The 23,366-nt window shown below is 41.7% G+C and overlaps 2 protein-coding genes across 7 annotated transcripts in view; both read right to left on the bottom strand.

The window, feature by feature from the left end:
* igsf8 (immunoglobulin superfamily, member 8) overlaps window positions 1-1,633 on the bottom strand; it is a 34,174-nt gene extending 32,541 nt beyond the window's left edge. For 2 of the 4 annotated variants that reach the window (XR_009782959.1, XM_061726702.1), the window contains exons 1-2: window positions 1,473-1,633; window positions 1,020-1,183 (exon numbers count right to left, since the gene is read on the bottom strand). Coding sequence is in view for 3 of the 4 variants with exons in the window: in XM_061726702.1 (XP_061582686.1) it covers window positions 1,020-1,074 (55 nt within the window). In the remaining variant the exon portion in view is untranslated. Of the gene's footprint in view, window positions 1-1,019; window positions 1,184-1,455 lie in introns of all 4 variants that reach the window. The other 2 variants (XM_061726703.1, XM_061726704.1) reach the window with 2 other exon arrangements.
* Window positions 1,634-18,973: 17,340 nt separating this feature from the next.
* sp7 (Sp7 transcription factor) lies at window positions 18,974-23,158 on the bottom strand. Of its 3 annotated transcripts, none has more exons than XM_061728402.1 (2): window positions 23,060-23,158; window positions 18,974-21,727 (listed from the first exon to the last, which is right to left on the bottom strand). In XM_061728402.1, exons 1-2 carry the CDS (start codon window positions 23,093-23,095, stop codon window positions 20,384-20,386), a joined length of 1,380 nt encoding a protein of 459 aa, XP_061584386.1. In that variant the 5' UTR covers window positions 23,096-23,158; the 3' UTR covers window positions 18,974-20,383. The 3 variants fall into 3 exon arrangements, with proteins under 3 accessions (XP_061584386.1, XP_061584388.1, XP_061584387.1); XM_061728404.1 differs by having other exon boundaries at window positions 18,974-21,723; window positions 23,060-23,149; XM_061728403.1 differs by having other exon boundaries at window positions 23,075-23,149.
* Between the last annotated feature and the right edge of the window lie 208 nt (window positions 23,159-23,366).

The following is a 23,366-nucleotide window of genomic DNA, read 5'->3' as shown; positions in this document are numbered from 1 at the left end:
CTGAGTGGCAGCTGGATCATAGTTATCAGCGCATGAAGTTCAGAAAATTACATTTTAGATGCTGGTGCATATCCTGGTTTAGACTCATGTACAGGATATCTGTCAATGTTTCACAATATTGTCTTTGGTATCATTTTAAAGGGGACCTTTTAAGCTTTCATTCAAGCTAAGATGTGAATCTTTCTGACCAACATGGAGGTCACTGCAGCTCTTTCAACTATAAACAACACACATTTTTACACAATTTTCGCCTGAATGATATACTATCTTTTATCCTTTTATTATAACTTAAAGACCAAGGGTGACCGGGCCTTTTCTGTTTTAGCCCCTCGCTTATGGAATGACCTGCCGGAGGAGATCAGGGTAGCTAACACATTGTCTTCTTTTAAGTCACTTTTAAAAACCCACTATTTTAGACTTGCGTTTAACTGATTGTATTATTTGTCTGTTTTTATTATCTCTCAATTGTGTCTTAATATTGTACTAATTGTTTGTTTCCTGTTTTTAATTGCATGTAAAGCACTTTGTGACTTGTTTGTAAAAAGTGCTCTATAAATAAAGGTATTATTATTATTATTATTATCATCATTATCCCTGTGTCATCTAGGAACAACAGAGACACAAAATACAAAAACTGGAATACTCACAGGACCATAAGGATTCAGGAAATGTATAACACACATTTTAGCTTGAATGAATGGTATCATTTTAAAGAGGACCTTTTAAGCAAAGACAATATTGTGAAACATTGACAGATATCCTGTACATGAGTCTAAACCAGGATATGCAGCAGCATTTAAAATGTAATTTTCTGACTATGATCCAGCTGCCACTCAGGAAGGGTTATCATACCAAAATATCATCTATAGACATAGATCTTTTCAAAAATGATAAGCAAGTTTTGTCACCATGAGTGCTGCTGATATCTGGATATCTGGTCTGGAACATGGATATTATTCTGACAGATGGCCAGGCGGCTGAGCTGCGACGCAGACACAGTCAGCGGATGATCAACTCACCCCCGTGCACCAACAGGAATAATGCTGCTTTCATCGGAGCCATCATCGTCCTCATCTCCCCTCCTGAAGTGCAGATGGATTATGTTGATCCAGAAGTCTCTCTCCGTCCGTCTCTGCAGGCTGCTGTCTGCCGGTCATAGCTCTCACACCGCCGCGGACTCCGACTGCAGCCGGATTATCATCGGCGGGGGAAGAAGAAGCAGAGAGATGTCAAATAAATTAATAAATAAATAAATGCACGCATGCACAGAATAACTAGAGAGAGAGGAGGCAAGGCTGATTTATGGTTCCGCGTTACACCGACGCAGAACCCACGGCGTAGGGTACGCGGCGACGCACACCGTACGGCGTAGGCTCTGCGTCGATTTAACGCTGAACCATAAATCAGGCTCCAGCGTCATCGGCCACGGTGCTGCAGGAGTAAAAACGTGCAAACCTGCAGGGGTTAATCACCTTTCCCGTGCAAAGACGCATCTCCATCAGCTGCATCCACTGTTGCATTAAATGTGCTGGTCGGTTTTCAGATCATACCGCCGAAATCGTGGAGAAACACGCCGTCCAGACCAAAGTGTGGGGTGAGTGAGTGGCTGGCATCACAGGGGGCTGGAGTGTGTGTGTTTGCGTGTGTGTGTGTGTGTGTGTGTGTGTGGGAGGGGGAGTGCCTGATAACGACAAGGGAGGAGCATGCAGGGAGACAGACTGTGAGAAAATGAAGCCCGGCTGCTTCCATTGGTCACGACAGGAACAATAACATTTGAACCAATCACAGTCAGCTGTGCAGACGGCGCCGGGACGCTGTTACACTCAGCCGCCACAAGAGGGCAGCAAAGAGCAACGCGATACTTCACCAGCCTCGACCAGACTAAACCATAATAGCAACTCATATTTTTAATTAACCCTTGTGCTGTCTTTGGGTCAAAATGACCCAAAGACCTTTCCTCCTTTCTTCTTTTCCTCCTTTTTTACCCTCCTTTACTCCTTTTTCTTCCTACCTCCCTTTCGTCATTCGTTCTTTATTACCTTCTTTGCTTTTCCTTCCTTCTTTCCTTATTTTATCCATTCCTTCCATCTCCCCTCCCTTCTTTCTTTCCTTTTCTCCATTCCTTCTTCCCTCCCTTCTTTCCTTTCTCCGTTCTTTCCTTTCTTTCTCCCTTCTTTCCACCTTTTCTCCCTTCTTTCCTCCCTTCCATCTTTTCTCCCTTCCTTACTCCCTTTCCTACTTCCTTCCTTCCTTCCTTCTTTTCTCTTTATTTCCTTACTTCCTTCTTTCCTTCCTTCCATCTTTTCTCCCTTCTGCCGTTCCATCTTTTCTCCCTTCCTTACTCCCTTTCCTACTTCCTTCCTTCTTTTCTCCTTTTTTCCTTACTTCCTTTTTTCCTCCCTTCCATCTTTTCTCCCTTCCTTACTCCCTTTCCTACTTCCTTCCTTCCTTCCTTTTCTCCTTTCTTCCTTACTTCCTTCTTTCCTCCCTTCCATCTTTTCTCCCTTCCTTACTCCCTTTCCTACTTCCTTCCTTCCTTTCTTCTTTTCTCCTTTCTTCCTTACCTCCTTCTTATCTCCCTTCCATCTTTTCTCCCTTCCTTACTCCCTTTCCTACTTCCTTCCTTACTCCCTTTCCTACTTCCTTCCTTCTTTTCTCCTTTCTTCCTCCCTTCCATCTTTTCTCCCTTCCTTACTCCCTTTCCTACTTCCTTCCTTCTTTTCTCCTTTCTTCCTCCCTTCCATCTTTTCTCCCTTCCTTACTCCCTTTCCTACTTCCTTCCTCCTTTTCTCCTTTCTTCCTTACTTCCTTCTTTCCTTCCTTCCATCTTTTCTCCCTTCCTTACTCCCTTTCCTACTTCCTTCCTTCCTTTCTTCTTTTCTCCTTTCTTCCTTACCTCCTTCTTATCTCCCTTCCATCTTTTCTCCCTTCCTTACTCCCTTTCCTACTTCCTTCCTTCTTTTTTCCTTTCTTCATTGCTTCCTTCTTTCCTCCCTTCCATCTTTTCCCCATTCCTTACTCCCTTTCCTACTTCCTTCCTTCCTTCCTTCCTTCCTTCCTTCCTTCCTTCCTTCCTTCCTTCCTTCCTTCCTTCCTTCCTTCTTTTCTCCTTTCTTCCTTACTTCCTTCTTATCTCCCTTCCATCTTTTCTCCCTTCCTTACTCCCTTTCCTACTTCCTTCCTTCCTTCCTTCCTTCCTTCCTTCCTTCCTTCCTTCCTTCCTTCCTTCCTTCCTTCCTTCCTTCCTTCCTTCCTTCCTTCCTTCCTTCCTTCCTTCCTTCTTTTCTCCCTTCACCCTCCCTTGACCCAAAGGCAGCACAAGGGTTAAAAAAACATTTTGTTTGAGAAACTGAATTTTTATAGAGTAGAAACACTTACTTTCAGGTCCTGGACCGGTCCTGTCTTGTTAATGCTAGAGTGTAATGTTTGTACCTCAACCGTGAGGGATAGAAGAAGGACATTTGAATAGGTTTTGTGTATGATTTGTGTATGATTTGTATGCTGACATCAGGCGACTGGTACATGATGATGCTCACAAAATCATGGCGTAATTATAATTGCCAGTGCAAGGCAATTCTGTGTCTTTGGTGTTGATTTTTCAAGCTCAATAATATTTAGTAGTTGTTTTATGTAGGATTATATTATGTGAATTATGTGAACTACTAATTTTCATTAAGAAAAAACAGAGGTGTGATGATAAGAAACTGTTTTGTTCAGAATATATCGTTGCAGAATGAAGCAGTAGTAAAAAAAATAGAATTTATTTGGATTGAGAGCATGAAAGCTGTGTAATTCAAACTACTGAATATTGGTGATTATTTTTACATAAATTCCAGCCTGGAAAAAAAAAATAAATAAAAATAAAAATAAATTAATAATAATAATAATAATAATAATAATAATAATAAGGAACCACGAGATCCAGGTAGGCTTAATATAGTAGGCAATAAGAACTGTTTAACTCCTCACTGGGGGGAGGAGGGCAAAGAAGAACAGAGGGACTGTGGGTCAGTCAGTCAGTCAGTCTGACCAACAACAAACCGGACTGTGCAATAACTTTATGAAATATTACATGACACTTATTTCTTTTCTATCCATATAATTCTATCTTATGGCACTGAACTTTTTATTTTTATCTTTTATTTTTTTTATCTTTATATAGGTGCTTGGTTTTTGGGGTGTTTGATTTGTATATATGACAGTGCTGTCAATTTCCCCCGATGAAGTGATGAATAAAGTCGTCTGAATCTGAATCTGAATCTGATTCTGAAAATAGTTAAGCTATAGTGGAGGTTTTAAATTTGTGGCTTAGAGAGGATCTCTTATCAGGTCAACAAATATAAAAAATGAAACTTCTAATTAATTTACTGTTCAAAATGATTAATTATGGGATACATTTTCCTGGAAGCTTTTCAGAGAATGGTGATACTTAAGATTCAAGAGGAACAGTAAATGTTCTCAAAGAAAAAACTTTTTTTTTTTTTACCGGGTTTACAGTTACATATGTTTCCTTTTACCTTTTGGAGGTCAGAAATCTTTTGACATTTTCACTGAGGGTGATCTTATCGTTTTCTTCCTCCTCACGAAGCGCCTCAAGGCTTTTTCCCACTTTCTTTTGCCGTTTCATGCTTTCCAGTTCTTTAAAAGGATGTTCAGCCCTTGTAACATGTTCCTGGTGCTGAACCTTTTTCTGTTGAACAATGATTTGGGTCTTGAGTTTCACGGCTTGCTTTAATTCATCTCGTGTTTCAATCATCATCCTGTTAGTGCGAGACAAAGAGTCAGAGAATCAAAAACAGTCAATTCATCATCAGAAGGGGATCAGGTGTATGGATGAGGCCAAAATCATCTGCCAAATAAATGTCTATGAAGCCTTTTTCAGGTTTTCACATACTGCATTGTTCAGCTTTAAAATTGTGTAAGCTTAATTCTTGTAATACACTTATATATTCTTTATAATGTATTGAGAGACTAAACACGCTTCTAGGCTACTTAAAATAAAATACCTCAATAGACTAGTGAAATACATGAGAACCCAACTCTGATATGATTTTTTTGTCAGTAATCACATCCCTAACAGTCAATGTTATGGTTGTTACCTTAATTTATGAAAATGTGTCGCTACAAAAGCCGGAGTTTTTGTCTTTGCATTTTTTGAAATAATAAATTCAAATTTTAATATATATATATATATATATATATATATATATATATATATATATATATATATATATATATATATATATATATATATATATATATATATATTTCTCTTTTCATATTTGTGAATTTATTAGTTTTTTTAGACTAAAATTATTTATTTGACAGATGTATGGACAGACAGAAGGATGGATTCATTTCTCAATGACAGAATATTTTGCCCTGTACTAAACGTAGTTTTAGGTTATATGTTGAATTTATATTCCCTATAGATCAATGTCTCTAGCATTTTTAAAAGTTACCATAGATTTCAAGTTTCAACTGTTGTTAAACACCTCTCAAACCCTGTTACCTTGTCACTCTGAACTAAAACCAAAGAGAAAGCCTGTGTTGTGGATGCTGTTGGATGCTGTTGCATCCTGTCCCCAGACGGTGGCAGTACAATTTGGTGCCTCACTGCTGGTGTGTGGGGGTTACAGAGAGGAAGAATAGTAAGACGAAAAGAACAGACATGTGCTGAGAAAATTAAGGTGAGCAATAAAGGAACCAGGTGAAAATAAAGGGCTCTCATCGTTGAAGATGCAGACAGAACATGCAACCAGGAGTAAACTGGACGACATGGATTTAAAAACACCAATGAGGTTGAGAAAAAATATTACAGTAACTGTGAGATTTGACACTGGTGCAAAGGCAAATTTAATGAGCATGTAAGCCATCAAAAAAATGAAAATAAACTACGAAAAGCTTGCAAGTGCAAGGAAAAGGCTGATGGCAGGCACTAGAAACCTATAGCCTACGCATCATGAGCCGTGACAACATCTGAGTGCAGATATGCACAGATTGAGAAAGAGCACTTGGGGTTGGCTTTTAGCTTTGACGGTTTCACAGCTACTTGTATGGACTGTCATCTTTCACCATGGAGACAGATCATGGAGCACTTGTCTCCATCAAAGATAATATAAATGAGATGTCTCTACGGATACAGTGGTTAATGATGAAGATGCAGAAATACGACTTTGAACTGATGTGTACTCCAGGAAAAAACTGCTACCCACCAACACCTTCTCCAGAGCACCGTCAGACAGCTGTGTGAGAATCAGCAAATGTGATTCATGCCAGAAATACAAAGCAAAGTAGAGTAAAGAGCCCATGGTAGTAAAGAGCCGACATTACCGTGGCAGAAAGTAGTAAGGGACCTTTTCATTTTCAGAGGAAACAACTATCTTGTAGTTATTGACTATTATTCAAACTTTCCAGAAATAGCATTATTGGCAAGCACAGTCTCAGTGTTTCAAAACACACACAAATCAATCAACACATACAACCCAAAAATGTGCGTCAGCCGGCTTGAACTGTGGCAGTGGGTTGTGGTTCAGCTCAGCTGCAGAGCAGAGGTGAGTAGGTGGCTCTGGGAGCACACCTGGGCCGACTGAACTATCACCTTCTTCTCTGTATAGTGACTGCACATGAGCAGAAGGAAGGGGGACCAGAGAAGCAGCAGCCTGTGTTTGTGGGAGAGTTTCTGTGTTCTGCACTGAAAAGGGCTACCGAATAAAAGTCTAAGGGCCTGATTTACTAAGATCCTAAATAAAGAGTACTAAATTGCGTGTGCACTGAAAAAGTTTGCACGTGCTGTTGTTGTGTGTTTTGCGGGTGATCAACAAGCAAACCACAGTATTTAAATGAGGTGTTGCGTGTCTTACGCTCACATTCATGAACTACAGCAAAGAAATTTAAACATTACCCAAAGAAACGCAATATGGGAGAAAATCTGCGATAGAATAAATGCAGTTGGTAAAACAAAAAGAACGGCAGATGAGGTTAAAAGAAGGTGGCAAGATATGTTTCAACTATCTGGTTTTCATTCATTCCAAACAAATTTACACGAGTCCGAAAGACTCTGCGTATTCTTTGATTTTGGCGATGTCGCCTCCTTGCCACAATAACAGCAGCCATCGGTGCGTAATGCTGGGCAGATTAGCACCTTCCTTTCGAACGTATTAAATACAGACGCAATCACAATCCCCGCAATTACTTTCAGGCTTGGTAAATCTCATTGCGTGTGGTAAATTAACCTATTTGCATTTTCCCCTCCCAGTATTTAGCGATTTCTGGCGGGTACGCTCCATATTGATTATTCATCAGGGCAAAAGTACTAAATGAACAGCGTGTGCTATTTTGCTCATTTCAGAGACGCAGTCCTCTTTGCACGCTGTTAGTAGATCAGCTTGCACATTGGTTTGCGGGTGATGTCAAGTTTGCACACGTCTACTGGATGGCCGGTGGGGGGACGCGGGTGTCTTATCAGGGCCGGCTTTGCTGGTCCTGCTTCCTGGCTTCGGCCTCCGCTCCCCCTCCTTCCCCCCCTACACGATTCATACGCACATAGGCGAAGGGCGGGGGGTCCGGGTCGTGGGGGGCATTGTCCCGCGTGGCCCGGCACTCCCCGCCTCACGGTTTTAACAGCAAAATAGACACTGCACATTCAACACTTAATAAATACATTTGACAAGGACACGTAGTTCGGGAGGGGGGGGGGGGGTCGGTGTCAAATCGATACTTGGCCCTCCCCCCTCCCTGTTTTTATGGCATTAATCACATGCACTCAACACCAGGGGCGGGAGGGGGTCCCACATCACCCGCGTTCCCTCACCGGCCTGGGATAGGTGGGTCGGGATACCCGGGCCTGGCGGGGCTCGCCGTGCAGCCTGGGGCGCCTTCTGGCGGTGCTGGACCCCCCCGGGGAGGGGGAAACGGTGCGTGATTGTGTGTCTGTGTCGGTGAGAATGCGGTATGGAAGGGTCCTGCCATGGAGGATTTGGGCCTCCATTGGCAGGACATCAAAACTTAATAATTTATCAATATTATATTATACAAAGATGGTTATTATTATTATTATTATTATTATTATTATTATTATTATTAGTATGAGTATTATTATTATGTATAGTATATCATATTATTATCAGTATAGATATCGGATAGGTGAATGGATGAATGAATGGGATGCCTGGGTCTGGGGCCCTCCGTTGTCGGGCCTGCACGGGTGTCGCCTTGTTGGGGGGTTCCCTCTCTCCGGGCCCGTCTCCGGTCCCCCCCGCTGCCTCTGCGGCGGGGCGCCCCTCTGGTCTTGGAGGGCCACTTTCGTGGGGGGCGGGTGCGCCTGCCCGCGTCGGCGGCCGGGGCGGCTCTGTCTCTCCGGGCAGGCTGGCCCCCTGCCGGGTGGGGGTCGTTGGCCTGAAGGGTGAGGGCCTCCTGGCTGCTTCTTCCCGCGCCGTGGGGGCCCCGCCCGCGGGCCCCCTCGGTCGCCGCCGGGGGGGGGGGGCCTCGCAGGCGGTGGGTTGCCTCCCTCCTACTTCTCCCCTCTGTGGGGTTGCCGGTGGCCTGGGTTCCGGGCTCTTCCGTGTCGGCCTCTGGTCTCGCGGGTGGCGGGGTTGCTCCCCCCCCTCCCCCACTATAGATACACTTCAGGTGGAACTTTGTTTGGTTTATTACACACACACACACACACACACACACACACACACACACACACACATAGTCACTTAGTCACACGCATATACACACACACACACACACACACACACACACACACACACACACACACACACACACACACACATGATCATATACATACACACACACACACATAGACATACACACTGGCTTGTTCACCTGCATGCTGACTCTCTAGTTTTTGGGTTTAGGTAGCGGTAGCGGTAGCTTAGCTCAGACTGCGATCAGATCTCAAGATTTAGGTCGATTGCTGTTATTGTTTTGGTTGGCTCCGTGCCGGTTTCGTGCTTTGTTTGTGGTTTTTTGTTGCAGATTTCCAGTGCTTGACGTGTGTTTCCGTGTGTTCCTGCTTCCTGGATTGGCAGTGGATGTCGTCACCCCCCCCCCCCAAAAAAAAAAAAAAATATCACTGGGTTTGTATGTGTACATTTATGTATGTGTACGCATATGTATGCGTATATATATGTATATATATTAAATATAGTAATAATGCACATATATATACTTTTGGTTTCTACCGTCATGGTATCAATCATTAATATGTGTGCAGACAAAAAAAAAAAAAAAAAAAAAAAGTTTGCACACGTTTTTACGCACGCAAACCTTTAGTAAATCAGGCCCTAAATGTGATCATTTCCGCATTGTACCCGAACCTCTCCCAAACATATTTTATCAATATATCTTGCCAGGGTACCCTTAATCCTTTGTTGCAAAGGTTTTGTCCATATGTGGTGGTTGCTTTGCTCCAGGACCCGACTCAAACCACATCCACCACTGACCCCTCACCTCAAATGTTCATCTACGTGTATTTTGCTCAAAAATGATATGACATGATGATGGAAACGAGGCTGGAACAGGGTAAGTAATTAAGGGAAAGTAGTTTGATAATGTATGATTTCTTTCGGGCATTTCATTGGCTATATATGCATTGTATTGGAAATGTAAATAGTATTTCTAATCTTCTGTTAAAAAAGTAGATGAAGTGACCTGTCCAGGGTGTTACCCCTGCCTTCTGCCCAAAGAAAGCTAGGACTGAATCCAGCAGATCCCACTGACCCTAAATTGGAATACGGGGGTGCAAGTAATGGATTGATAGATGAATTAACAGAACACCACAACCTTTTAAAGGGCACTTCTCATGAGAAAAATAAGAAGAACTGGGTAACAACTATACAATATACATTTATAGAATACAGTTATCAAACCCATTCTTTAAAAACAAAGGTTTATGTTTAGCATTAAAAAAAACTATTTTTCTTGAGCGGGCTCCTCGAGCTTTGCTCTGCAAGATCAGGAGAAATATCTTGGTGTATTCTAAGTTGCTTTTACTCAGAGCCCCCTCTTTGCAGATGTTTTGTTCACCAGACAGTAGACATGGAAGTAACAGGGGATACTGAAACTCCTGGTTCCACAAGCACACCTACCCACCCACTCACCTCCCTCACACCTACCCACACTTTTCTGAATACATCATATAGGGGCCATCATCATCATCATCATCACCTCAGATGTGTCTGATAATGCATCTACATTAGCATTCCTATGTTCTGATGCCATCTTCACAACAGTCTGATAAGGTTCCTCGTTTTCTGCATGTGGGTTGGATGGTTCTGTCACAACGCTTCCTTGTGTGGCTCCTTTATCATCATCATCATCATCATCATCATCATCATCATCATCATCATCATCATCATCATCATCTGACAGTTCTCTAGTGCACAGGTAAAACCTAAGTATTCCCATTTTAAGCACTGAATATATGAATAAAGCTCTCTAATTGTGATCTCGTCATCAAATACAGCATCTTCCTGATAGTCTAAGATGTCATGATGGAATCCCTCACTTTTTGTTTTTTTGTTTTTTCTATCTGGAAAACAAATATCCTTTTCGTACTGTAATATGTCAGTTTTTTGGGAATCTTTTGGCACATCAAAGGTCCTTTTACCCCTCTGCTTTTTATCACCTGCTTGCCTACATGAATCCAGCCTAATTCAATTTTTCTAGTTTTCTTTTCAGCACATTTGTTGTTTTTTGAATGAGTTATTTTTCTTTTAGAAGCAACAGTATCCTCCTGGTTGGATTTATTCTCTCATCTTTTCCTTTAATCTTTCAAGCAATAAGTGTTTACTTGATTCCTTTGTACCTGCACCATCGTTTTCCAAGCAGAACGTCTTGGGGCTATCCGATCTCCATTATGTTGGAATGTAGACGGATGGAGTCTTATCACCCATTGAATCAATCATTGTGGCATCAATCTGTATTAAGAGAGATATGTATTACAGAATACAGGAACAGACAAGGTTGTCTGGCCAGAGTTGGCCCTTTCTTTGACTACATGTTGAACTATAATAGTACACGACTTTAACAATGGGTACACATTTTAAGAATGTAAACGGTTTAATTTGCATAATCTTTCTAATGTAATTTTATGATGATGTATTATTATTTTAGTAGTAGTCTTACAGGTGTTTAGCATATGTTCTTTTCCTCTTCTAGTGCCAGCAGCATTAAACAGAATCTTCAATAAAATATGCAAGAATGTTACAATAAATCAAACATCTTCTTGCATGAAAATGATGGTCACTTTACCTTTCACTCAGTCTCATAACATACAGGGTCTAACTCATCAATGTTACTGAACTGATTAAAAATATAATTTATATATACAGACTGAGTACTTCATTAACGTACCTGATCTGTTCATAGTTGGCAGATTAGTTAGCAACATTTAACGACTCTGGTCCAAACAATATGGTTCACACATATTCACATATTCATTTATCTATTCATCTATAAAGAGACTCTTCCTTCCACGTGCAAAGAGAGATAAACTAACGGACTAGGGTGATTGCTAAAATGGCTTACTTACTAATATATTGAATTTGTAGACATTGCATAGGCATAAAAAGCGGGTATTACACCTTTCCTTGCAGAGGGAACACACGCGTTCTTGCTGACTTTCCTCTGGATCAGCACGATCCCACAGAAATCTCAGCAGTGGTGTCCGTGTTTGTGGCCACAAGAGAGGGGATATCCACCTCTTAACAGTGTGAACTTCTCACAATAAAACTGATCAGTTTATATTGGGAGACTTTAATTGTTATAAATATTATCACTTTAATGCAATATAAATATTACATTGTAAAAACGTGAATGTTTTTCCTTATGACTTGATAAACATGTATATTGTAATAACCTGATATCATATTGTTAAAACATGAAAAACAATATTATGATTATGTGATATTGTACATAAAATAAATGTTCACGTTATATCGTGATAATTACAGTATTTTTCCCTCACTGAGGTGGCAGATCGCTTCCGTATACAACAGAGAGGTATGAATAAATAATTATCATCTAATAGATGTTAAATATGAAGTATGTATTCAGATATCACTCAGAATTATTATTTTTTTTAAAGTTACAACTTCATACATTGTAGCCTATCTATTATCCAAAACACACACACACACACGCACGCACGCACGCACACACACGCACACACACACACACACACCCACACTCAACAAGGGATGCAATAAGAAGCCTGAATAGTCACGTGACACAGACATTTGCCGTACCATAAAAAGTGCTGCAGTCGGATATATAAATATCGAATGTGTTATTTTAAACCTTGCCCAAAAGAAACATAGTTTTATATGTTTTCAGTATGTTAAAATACCAAGTTGGGGCATCAAAATTTGATTAAAACAGCATTAAGCAGAAAACCAGAAAAGTAGATATTGTAGACGAGCACCCACAAGGATGTTACTTATTCTGTCCTTTTAAATAAATAAAAAGTATAATCTCAGTTTGGGTTTATTTCTATCTAACGTTTCTTAGCTTTGTTGGCAACCTTAACATTTTTCTGGGGGTGTGTGCTAGATTTGATATGCCTAAAATGAGCCAGAAGAGGGCAACATGCAGTCAGCGATCCTCCCAGCAGCGTGCCGGTATCTCTGGAGGGCTGTGTGAATCTGCAGGCTCTTGGGTTGTTAGCACCTGTCTTCCCAAATAAGGACAAGTTAAATGTTAGAATGACTTAATGCAAAATATGTATTCAAAAAGTTGCAGTATTTCACATTTGTGTAGTTATCTAAGTTACATCATGAAAAGAAAATTCCTCTAACCCTGTACAACAACTTTAAAACAAACTTTAAAACCACACAATAGCCTGCTAGACAATCATTTTAAGAAAACAACAGTCCCTCCAGGCGTAACTTGGACATATCTGGTGTGGGTGGTGAATGGAAAGATTAAATGTATTTATATATAATTTAGGGCAGTGAATTTGATCACAGTTAAATGATATTATTCAACCATTATCTATACCTTCTTATTCCAGTGCAGGGTCATGGGAGTAAATTATATTATATTCAATCATCTTATTGTATCCAAAACTGTCAGCTCCATTAATTTGAATCCAGTGTCTCTGTTTAATCTGGATCTCTGCACCTCAGGAAAAGGAGTCATGGAGACTCGTTAAATCCTCTGGATCCACAAACTTTCCTCAATGTTGCAGGACTTCCATAAAATATTTCGGTATATTTTCCACCTTTTCCGCAATTTTCTTTTATTTCTGTGGCTTGACGATTAATCCCGTGGTGCTTTGCTTGTAAACCCCAGCAGGCCGCCATTGAAATAGAGCTGGCTTCATCTGCTGGCATCGGTGTGTCAGAGTGGATAAGCACATTTTGCCAAATGCAACACAAAGTGAACGGGCCATGACACCGAGTAAAAACCGTCTCCCATTTGAACTCCTAAACTTATTGGAGCCGCATGATTAATTTGTGACCAGAAAATACGCCTCCTACTCATTGAGCTACTAAGGTTTCAGCACAGATGAGCTTTCATGTCTTGTTGAATGTCCTCATTTATTGACTATAACATGATAATGTAGGTTTTTTTTCTTTATTGAGCTGGTGGTGGTTAAATCATTGACTGAACGAGATCAGATGCGAATGCCATCTGAGCCGTTTCGATATTCTTCATCCAAGTTGTTTGCACACATGGACACACACACATCCACAAACAGACTTTCCTTTTCCCTGTCTTGGCCTGGTGCATTAGTATGTGTGGTTTTTTTGGTCTCCAAAATCATCAGTAGATATCTTCAAGCACAGAGCTTGTATGAATGCTCTTTTCCCCCCTTCTTCCATAATATGATGTGTTTCCTTTTTTGTGTGTGTTTTGATCCCTCTCTTGTGGCCTGGTTGTGCCGTGGTGAGGCGCGGGTTTGAGTGGCGCTCCTGTGTTATTTTTGGCAGCAGCGATGGTTGGTGGCTCATGAGGAGAGAGGAGACAGAAGGGGAACTGCATGAAGACCAAAACCGAGGCTGTTTAAGGGATCTCTGTCTGAAGGAATTGCTTTGTAATGATCATGGACTCATTATGGATGTATGTGTGTGTGTGTCCGTGTGTGTGTGTGTGTGTCATCATGCATTCATGTGCACACACATGGAAAAGGCCTGGCCTGCACATTTGTTCCTTTAAAGCTTCACAAACACCTCATATACATGTTCTCATTCACAGACCACACTCTTCACAGTTTCTAAATTGCTTAACATGTGAACTTCCTACTTTGTTCATATAATCTGCATCATGGACTGGCATTTAAAGATATTTAATTTTTTTTCTGCTGTTGTCACATGGAAACTATTTCTTGATTGTCAACCACTTTGTTAATGCTCTCTCTCCTCTGTGGGAGTCAGACTGAGACATGCGGCCGGCTCAGGCAACATGCAGTGTCAGACATTCACGCTCCTCCTTCTACGCTTCTGAAAACACCATTTGAAAAAGATTTTCTCCAACTCTTTTCTTGGCCGCAGATCAAGAGAACATTACTACTGTACTTTATTTATTTATATATTGTGGTGGTGATGCGCGTGCACGTATGCGCGCGCGTGTGCGTGTCCGTGTGTCTGTGTGTCTGTGTGTGAGTGATAGGCCTGTGTAATTGTGCATGTATGCATGTGAGGCCACAAAGATATTTCAATTTCTTCAGAATATTAAATAAACATGCAGCAGCAGCTTCAGTGAAGCACTGCCTGCCAGTGGGTTTTGGGTTGGATGGGTGGCGGTACTGGTGGTGAAGGGGGAGAGGGGGTTTGTGGCCGTGGCTCTGGGGGGGTGAGGCAGCTCATGGTCAGGGCCCCCACCGGACACACTGGCGCCTCAAGCCGGAGGACTTCTGAACCACCACACTCCTCCACCAAAGCCTGCCAACCCCGGCTCCCTATTCCTGCTTCCAACCCAAATCACTCACTTCTCTTTCTGCATTTTGTCTCTGCCTGTATTCTCCCTTCTTCCTTCCTCACTAACGTCTCCTTCTTCAATTTCCTCATTCAACCCGATCTTGTAACAAAGTAATTCGCGACTTTATGGCTTTTTTTTTTTTACTCTCGTCCCACCAAACTGTTAGTGTTAGGACTCTAACTGTGTTTTTTTTACCTTTAATCCCGAGGAGCTGATGTTTTTGCACATCCACCACTCTCCTCCCTCCACCGTGTCTCTTCTATTCCATCACTGTAACTGTTCCAAGGATGTATTTAGTGGTTTGAGCTGAAATAAAAGCAGAAAGTAGAATGGTTTTGGGCTCTATCACAGTCAGAACACAATAAAGATAGTAAGCATTTTCAAGGGGAAAGAACACTTTAATGGTGCACTATAGGTTATAATGGGCCACTGGTTTTCCAAGTGGTTATCCCATTCTTTTTTTAAGAGATATCGGACCTCTTCTCTTAAGAGTGAAATAAACTTTCCATAGTGGTGAAAATTAAAAAGAAAAAAGCCACATTTACTGCATGCACTCACACTATAGATTCTGTTAAGCTATACCTTAAACTTGCAATCTGCATGCAAAATCTTTTTCAGCGCCACAACATTTCTGTACAGCAGTGGTTCCCAACCTTTTTTCCTTGTCCCCCCCCTACTTGTGTCTAAGAACAGCCAACCCCCCCGACCCGTACGTACTAGCACCAAAACAGTCTTTAATTGAAAAAATGAACATTAATTAGGTTTTTTTTTATACATTTCTCTTTGGTTTACTCTGTATACATATGACTTTGTTTTTCTCCAATGTCACCAATGTATAAAATATGCACAAAAGGACATAAAAGGACATAAAAGGACAAAAATATTTCTGAAAAATGTCTCTTTTAATATGAGACAAACATTTTTTTTACATTTTTCTTTTAAAAACCTGTCGGAGTAGATTAAATGTTGAGTAATGATAAGATAATAAGGAATGAAATCATTTCCTGTGTTTGTCACCAGTGCATAAAAAACACAAAAAATATTCAAGACATTCATAAATTATTCCTAACAATGTCTTATGAATGATTCATTCGCAAATATAATTTTTCTGGCGCCCCCCAGGGGGGGCCCGGACCGCAGGTTGGGAACCACTGCTGTACAGTATACATGTAGAAATAAGACAAAATCCATTAATATTGATTAAAAAAAAGAAAGTATTTACTTCATTCAGGCCTCTTGAGCATCTATAATCTACAGTGCATCCACTGCTTGGTTTAAATGACAGATCGATGTCAAACATCTTAAGTTGAGTCAATATGTCCACATGTGTCACACATGCAATTTTCTCATTTTACCCTGGAAGCAATTTGTCAACTGGAGGCGATTAAATGGCAAGTGCATTACCTTTTTAAAGGGGCACAGAGTAACCCGCAACCCTCCCACAGTTCCTATAAAAATTGACTCATTTAGAGGCGCGTTTTGTGCAGTGGGCAGCGAGGGAGGACTCCCTCTCAACTATAAAGAATATTTTCAAACTTGAAAGCGCTGCATCATAATTTGATCAGAGCCAGAAGTATGAAACACATTCCAGGGATTGATGATGCGAGGCAGAGGGATTGCTATTTGTTTGATTAAAAACAACTGAAACTTAATCACCAGTGTAAAAAGGAATAGTGTCAGAGCGAGAGGAGAGGAAGGTCTTTACAAAGCAGGATACGGGTGCTTAATCACGCAGGCACATCCTTCTGTTACATGCTTCTGCTTCCTCTCCTCACATTTAAATGATGGTTAAGAAAGATAAGAAAATGAGACATAAACTACAGCTGTAAGATATCTTTACCTCTTTACCTTTGCCCTCTCTTATCTGTTATGTTTTCCTCTTCACCCTATTGTTTTATTTCCCCCCGACCCCTTCTGTTCTGCAGGTCGTGCTATGGTTTTGTCCTAGTCAGTTTACCTTTCCCTTCTGCCACAGAAGCTTCATCTTGTTTTAACTCACGGCCTGAATGAGGCCGAGCCTCTGGGCATGCTGACATTCTTTACTCTTTATCCCCCCCTGACTTTGTGCCACGGAGACCCAGTCACACCTGCATACACCTGTGCTTTTGTCCTGCACTCATGCCTCCCTTGATCCCCCGCCCTGCACACACTGGAAGAAGAGAAACGGGGACCCGCGCCTGTGGCCGTGTCGGAGCACGGAGCAATTGTCTTTCTGGGCTAATCAGTTGGGATCAGATAATAGCAGGAAAAGAGGTTAATTGGCTTTTTGTTCAACACATCATGATAATGTCTTTTATTCTAAAGAGCTGCAATCCGAGTCTTTCCCCGGAGCAACTCGTTAAGAGTCAGTTTGTGCAAACTCATCAAGTCTGAGGGCTTAACTAAAGAATGTTTTCAGGTTTCATCTTTGTTATTAAGACTGGAAATGAGATGTGTGATGGCTTTAACAGGTGTGTCTGAAATCCCGTTGGAATAACCTTTTTTGGTCCTATTAAGCCTCGAGTGATCTGATTTTGTAAACGGAGTAAAAAAAGGGGACCATTTGTGGGTAAAACCATATGGAACAGATTGTCCAGTTTCTGTCTTTGCCTCTACGTGCCACTGCATGTATATTTTCTTTTTATGAGCTTATTTGAAGCAACACTTAATGTTTCCTGGCTTTCTAAATAAAAGAAGTAAAAATACAGTTAAGGCTGCAGAATGCCACCAGCGCTGCAGGAGGAGTGTATTTTAGAAAAGGCAGAAAATACCAGTAGCAGTGGAGGTTTTGAAAGCCACTGACCGTCTGCATAACCCCCATACCCCCCCACGCGTCTCCCCACCATCCCCACCCTCACTCGCTGGCCTGACACACCCTGCTCATACCCCAGTCCCCATGTTTGCCTTTTATGTTGTGGACTCGACCATGCGCCCACTTCAGACCACCGTAAACATACTGGTTCCTGATGACAGAGTCGGCCTGGGGACGTTTTATATAAATTGACCTCAACTACAGCTCATTAGAAGCCTTAAATTGGAACCATGCAGCCTGGGAAGTGTAAATGTTACAACGGCTTCAGGGGGTTCCAGCTGTACCAGTATCTTCTTCATTCCTGCAATAAGACAGTGCTTTTTTTCTATTTTACTTTATGTTATTTTGTTTCTTTTCCTCTCTTGTATTTGACTAGTTAGGTAGATATATTTTCACCAAAATAAGAGCCTGTACATATTTCTATATTTATCTCAAGTGCTGGTCTTTGCTTTTCATCCTCTACTGACCCGTATTGTTATCAATAACACATACAGATACTATGACTGCTGCTGGAATGTAAAAACCCAAGTTTGAGGGTTCATTTTGTCTGCCCTGAGGATATTTTACTTTAATGCAGAATGGGAAGTCCTCCCACCTTAGGTATTTTTATTATTCTGGGAAAGCCCGACAGGAACAGGGACAGAAAGACATGCAAGCGCCACTTGTTAAGACCGTTAAGACTGTTAAGACGGAAACCTGGGGAAATCCCGTGAGCAAAGACATCACAATGTCAAGGTAAAACATACATCAAACCAGCTTCTCCTCAGCATTTATGTGTTTGCATCCCCTCTTTCGTCATGCAATCTCCCTTAATTGGGGTCCTTTGTTTGACCAACTCCCTCAACAAACAATACAACCACAGGTCCTTGGCCCTAATCTGCTCTGGTTTGCTCTCCTGACTCTGCTGGTGCATCGCTCCCAGTAATTACCCCCCTCAAGCTGGAGAGCGGAGTAATTGTCTTGAGTGTAACTACAGTGGCTCTCTGAAAGGGGGTCATTGTGTGGAGTTAAGACTTCAATTCAGTGGACGGCTTTGTTTGTGCTTCAAAAGATAATGAAAGTATTTGCTTGGCCATGGTGATGCAGAAGGATATGAAAAGAAGGACAGTGCGTAAGGGATCGGGATGAAACACGTAAGAGTAAAGTTTGACCCGAACAGCTACTTCTTCACATTTTCCATTAACTTAAAACTCATCTCAAAACTCTTCTGGATAAAAAAAGACAAGCAGTATTCTTTTTTTTTCAGTTTTTTTACTTTTGAAAGCACCAACATTGTCATGATTTGACACCTTAAATCTTACAACATGTGTACCTTATTGAGGTTCCATGCTTCATCATTATTTACAGTATCTTTTACACTCATTTCACAAGTCAGCAAACACTGGTAGCTCTGTTCTACCGTGATGAGGGAATTTACCATCAACAAATGAAGCTCCTATGATTATGTGTCTGATAATAGAAATAAAGACATCTTTTCACGGTGAAAAGTTACACAAAATACAGAAATGACATTTTAAAAAAAGTAGAAAAATAGCACACTTGACAAAATTCTATATATTGTTATCAATATATAGTATATACAAACAATAATAGGAAGCCCATTTGAATAATATCTTTTCCAGATGTGAAAGACTCCACAATTAAAAGATGATACAGAATTAGTTTACAGGCACAGTAAGCTTCAAGATCTATAAATAAAACTTTAAAAACATACTCCCAAAACTCTACATTATAACTAATAAATAGGAAAAAAATTCTTAATTTAATGCATTTTAGTTTTTTTTTCTTTTTAACCATCTTTAACCTTTTTTTTAGCCATAATATTTCCTGCAAGATGCAAGATAAACTTCCATGTGTATAATTTAAGACATAAATTAGATTATTCTTGTAAATACGAAATTAAATTAAGACATAAGAAGCAAACAGAAAAAACAAAAGTGAAATGCAAGTTCTTACAGATCAGAGTGCGTTTGACAACAGCAAGCTTTACTTAAGACTGCTCATAGTTTGTTTTAAGAAAAATGACTAAGTATTAAAATAAAACTGTGAATCTGATCTTCCTATAGGCATGCAATGCTCCATCAGATCCATCATCCTAACCGTAAGTTTTGCTCTAAAACCACTTTCCTTTCTGCATCCTCGGATTGCTTCTCTCTCTGCTTTGGCAGATTAAATGTCCCCAGTGGTTTGTCTCATTTGAAAGGCAGAAAATGTGTGCAGACTGCAAAATGTGTGCATGACCATGTTTACTTGCGTGCATGTCTGAATAGGCATACTTTTGTGGGTAACCTTGCATGCATGAATGCATTATATATGCTTGCACATTTGCACATAATTATTTCTGTGCATGCAAATGTGCACATGTGCATGTTATCATATATCAAGGCTCGGCTTTACATTTTCATGTGTATGTCTGTGAAAGCTTGTGCTTGTATGTTTGCAGCCTCGCTCATATTTGGTTGAATGTGTGTGCGGTCCAGGGAAAGTGAAGGGATTGCTACCTGCAAACTCATCAGTGACTTATCATAAGAAGTCTCTCCAAATAATTGACTCATATCCATTTAATGTTCTGAAGTAAGAAAAAAAAAGTGTTTTTCTTCTCCATGAGAACAAACTTATAATGTCATGAGATAGTACTGGACAGAAACTTTAATACAGTCATATCTCCAACAATCCACTGCTGTTCTCCACTCCGTTAGGTGTGGCAGTCTTCTCCTCCGCACTGGTGATTTGGTCAGCGCCGGGATTGGTGGCTACGGCGCCGGAGTTGAGCTCTGCGGTGTCTTCGCTCCGAGGATCCGCGTCTCCCTCCCCGGCCACGGCCTTCCCCTGCAGAGCAGAATCTGCGTGGGTCTTCTGATGCTTTGAGAGGTGGTCGCTGCGCGTGAAGCGCTTGTTGCACAGTAGACAGGTGAACTTCTTCTCCCGCGTGTGGGTGCGCACGTGCCTCTCCAACTCGTCCGAGCGGGTGAAGCGCTTTCCGCAGAACAGCCAGTTGCAGACGAAGGGCCGCTCCCCCGTGTGCCAGCGGAGATGGGCTTTTAAGTGGGAGGCCTTGCCGTAGACCTTTCCGCAGCCGGGGATGTGGCAGCTGTGGACCGGTTTCTTCCTCAGGGATGCGGCCGAGGCTCCGAGTCTCTCCAGCTCTTGGCAGTTGGGGCAGTCGCACGAAGATCTGCTAGGCGCTCCCCCCCCAGCGTAGCCTCCCGACCCCCTGGCGGGCTTTAGGCCCATGGGACTCTCAATCAGCCCTGCGCTTTGCACGGGCTTGGGCTTGTACATGTCCTGTGGCAGCATGTGCTGCGAGGGTTGGAGGAGATGTGAGGACGACCCCAGTCCCACAGAGGGATACGGAGCCGGGTTGAGTGGCGTGAAGTCGGTGCTGTAACTTGGCAGCTGTGGGCTAAGGGATGCCTGCGGCGCCACGGGCTGCAGGGAAGCCTGGAGACCTCCGTCAGCTTGGGGCTGTGTCGCTGACAGCCAGTTGGAATTGGGGTGGACATCCCACCAGGAGGAAGTTGCATTAGCCGGAGCTGCGGTTATGCCAGGGTGGATTCCAGCCTTGTACCAGGAGCCATAAGGGTGTGTCATATCCAGCGAGGTATAGACACTGGTGAGACAGTCGGCCGTCGCATGGGCCTTGGACACTAAAAGGGACGGGTCCTGGGAAACTGAGGTCTGGAAGGAGTGGGAGAACGGGCTGTAATCTGTCGTGTAGCCTCCAGCTGAAGGAGGGGGGCTTCCAGTGGGAGTAAGCAGCCCACCGCCTCCTCCGGCTGTGGTGAAAGAACCAGTGTAGGAGTCTGTCAGGCCGCTGCCGTCTGTCGTCCGCCCATTCTTAGCTGCTTGAAGGTCAGACGTCATGGTGTAGGGCTTCTTTACTGGAGTGTTGCTGCCGTTCTTGCCAGGTGTAGCTGAATCCCTGACAGGGCTGGTGTTGCCAAATTTGTTGCAGGTAGCAGTTAACATAGCCAGAGGACTGGAGCCATAGCGTGCGTCTTCCTGGAGAGGAGGAGACAAGAGGGGAAAAGGAGAGAAAATGAGACTGTCGGAGTGCAGGAAATGGCTGCTTGCTGCTGCTTCTGTCAGTGTCAAGTCTAATAAAAAACGTATGTCTGACTGCCACCGCTGACTTTTCCTGCTCTGCCCACTCTCAACGTGATCACAGCAATTTCAGTCTATGGATGTTTACGCTTGTGAAGGAAAAAAAATAAATCCCTTCATCTCTCCAGCTATCCATTATCTAAACCGACTTCATCCTATTTTGGTTCCTGGGGAAATGTTGGTTTAAATTTCTTTCTACATTTATACAGTTTACAACATTCATGCACATAAGTGCACACATTGTGTATTGTGGATTTAGATTAAATAAATACTTTTGATCACGTATAAAAGACAGAAATCCTTTCACGTTCATTTGATTTTTTCTGGTCAAGTAACTGAAGAATTTAAAACTAAACTGTCATAACAGCCTGCTTATGATCATTTTTGTGACATATCTTTTCAGATAATCGTTCAGAATGTTTATACGCAGTATTATACAATTAAAACATGCATTTCTTTTTGTGAATATCTTACATATTACTGGTAATTCTGGATCAATATCAAAGCACAGGAAGGATGGTTTTTCTGCCTTTACCACACACTCAACATCATTTTTTTACAGTGTATTTTGGCGTAATGTAAATGCTTCTTTGCTGTCTTGTTACTGGTAACCTCTCTTGAATTAAAAAAAAGATGATCCTAGACATTATAAAAACAAAAACAACTGTTGCACTTATTTAGAAAAAAAAGCAGGTAAGTCTGCATATTTATGTATGTAAATCTTCTTATAGCTTTGATATGTGAACCTGATTTGACTTCTCATTCAGGGGTTATCTGCCTCTTGAACCCCCACTGATTTGGCACTGCTCTCTAGTTCATAATTTATCTTCTCATGTCTTAAACTTATGTAACATATTGTCCTCTGAATTTCTTGCCCCCATAGCCCCTGATATATAATGTCCAGCGTCTAGCCATGAAAAAAGTTTGCCATCAAACAAGCTCACTTATGTTTAATTTGCTCTCAGATATGGAATAAATGTGCCAGGAGTGAAATGTTAACAGTAAGGGAAGGAGTTTAAACCTTGAATGTGAAGGTTCCTTTCTATTCAGTGAAACTATGTTAGGTCACTTGCTTTTAAGTCACAGTATTCAAAGTTTTGTCTGTTACATGTCAAATAGTTTCAAAGGAAGTCAAGTTTCCTCCCAGCAAAGACTAATAATATATCTACTGTATAGAAGTTTAGATTGTTTTTGGAAAAGAAGAATAAGAATAAGAAAAAAAGTACTTACAATTACATTCCCTACCTCCAGAATAGATGCGGCCATCCCTGAGAAACTAAATCCTAGGAAGCTGAGGGAGTGGGAGAGGTCGCTCTCTGAGTCCCGGGAAACTTTGGGAGAAGTTGAGCTCCAACGCGGGGAAGTGTTTTGAGGCGCTGAGACCCGCCCCCTAATTACAGGCTCCGGGCTCTTTGAAGACTCGCTGAGAAGCAATAAAAAAAGCCCATAATGGAGGGAAAAGCACGCAGATTGGTGGCTGAAAAAGAGGACATCCCACCTCCCCAAAAACGACAGAGCCGAATCCGTTTTCAACACA

This window comes from Cololabis saira, chromosome 8 (assembly GCF_033807715.1).
Source record: "Cololabis saira isolate AMF1-May2022 chromosome 8, fColSai1.1, whole genome shotgun sequence".
Taxonomy (NCBI): domain Eukaryota; kingdom Metazoa; phylum Chordata; class Actinopteri; order Beloniformes; family Belonidae; genus Cololabis; species Cololabis saira.
The sequence above is the reverse complement of the archived record's forward strand: the minus strand, read 5'-3'. Positions and strand labels throughout refer to the sequence as shown.

Excerpts from the sequence above, each read along its gene's own strand:
- sp7 (XM_061728402.1), bottom strand. The coding sequence starts at position 23,095 with ATGGCCGCATCTATTCTGGAGGTAGGGAATGTAATT. Across the intron at positions 21,728-23,059 it reads TGGAGGTAGGGAATGTAATT|GAAGACGCACGCTATGGCTC; the intron begins GTAAGTACTTTT and ends CCTCCTCTCCAG.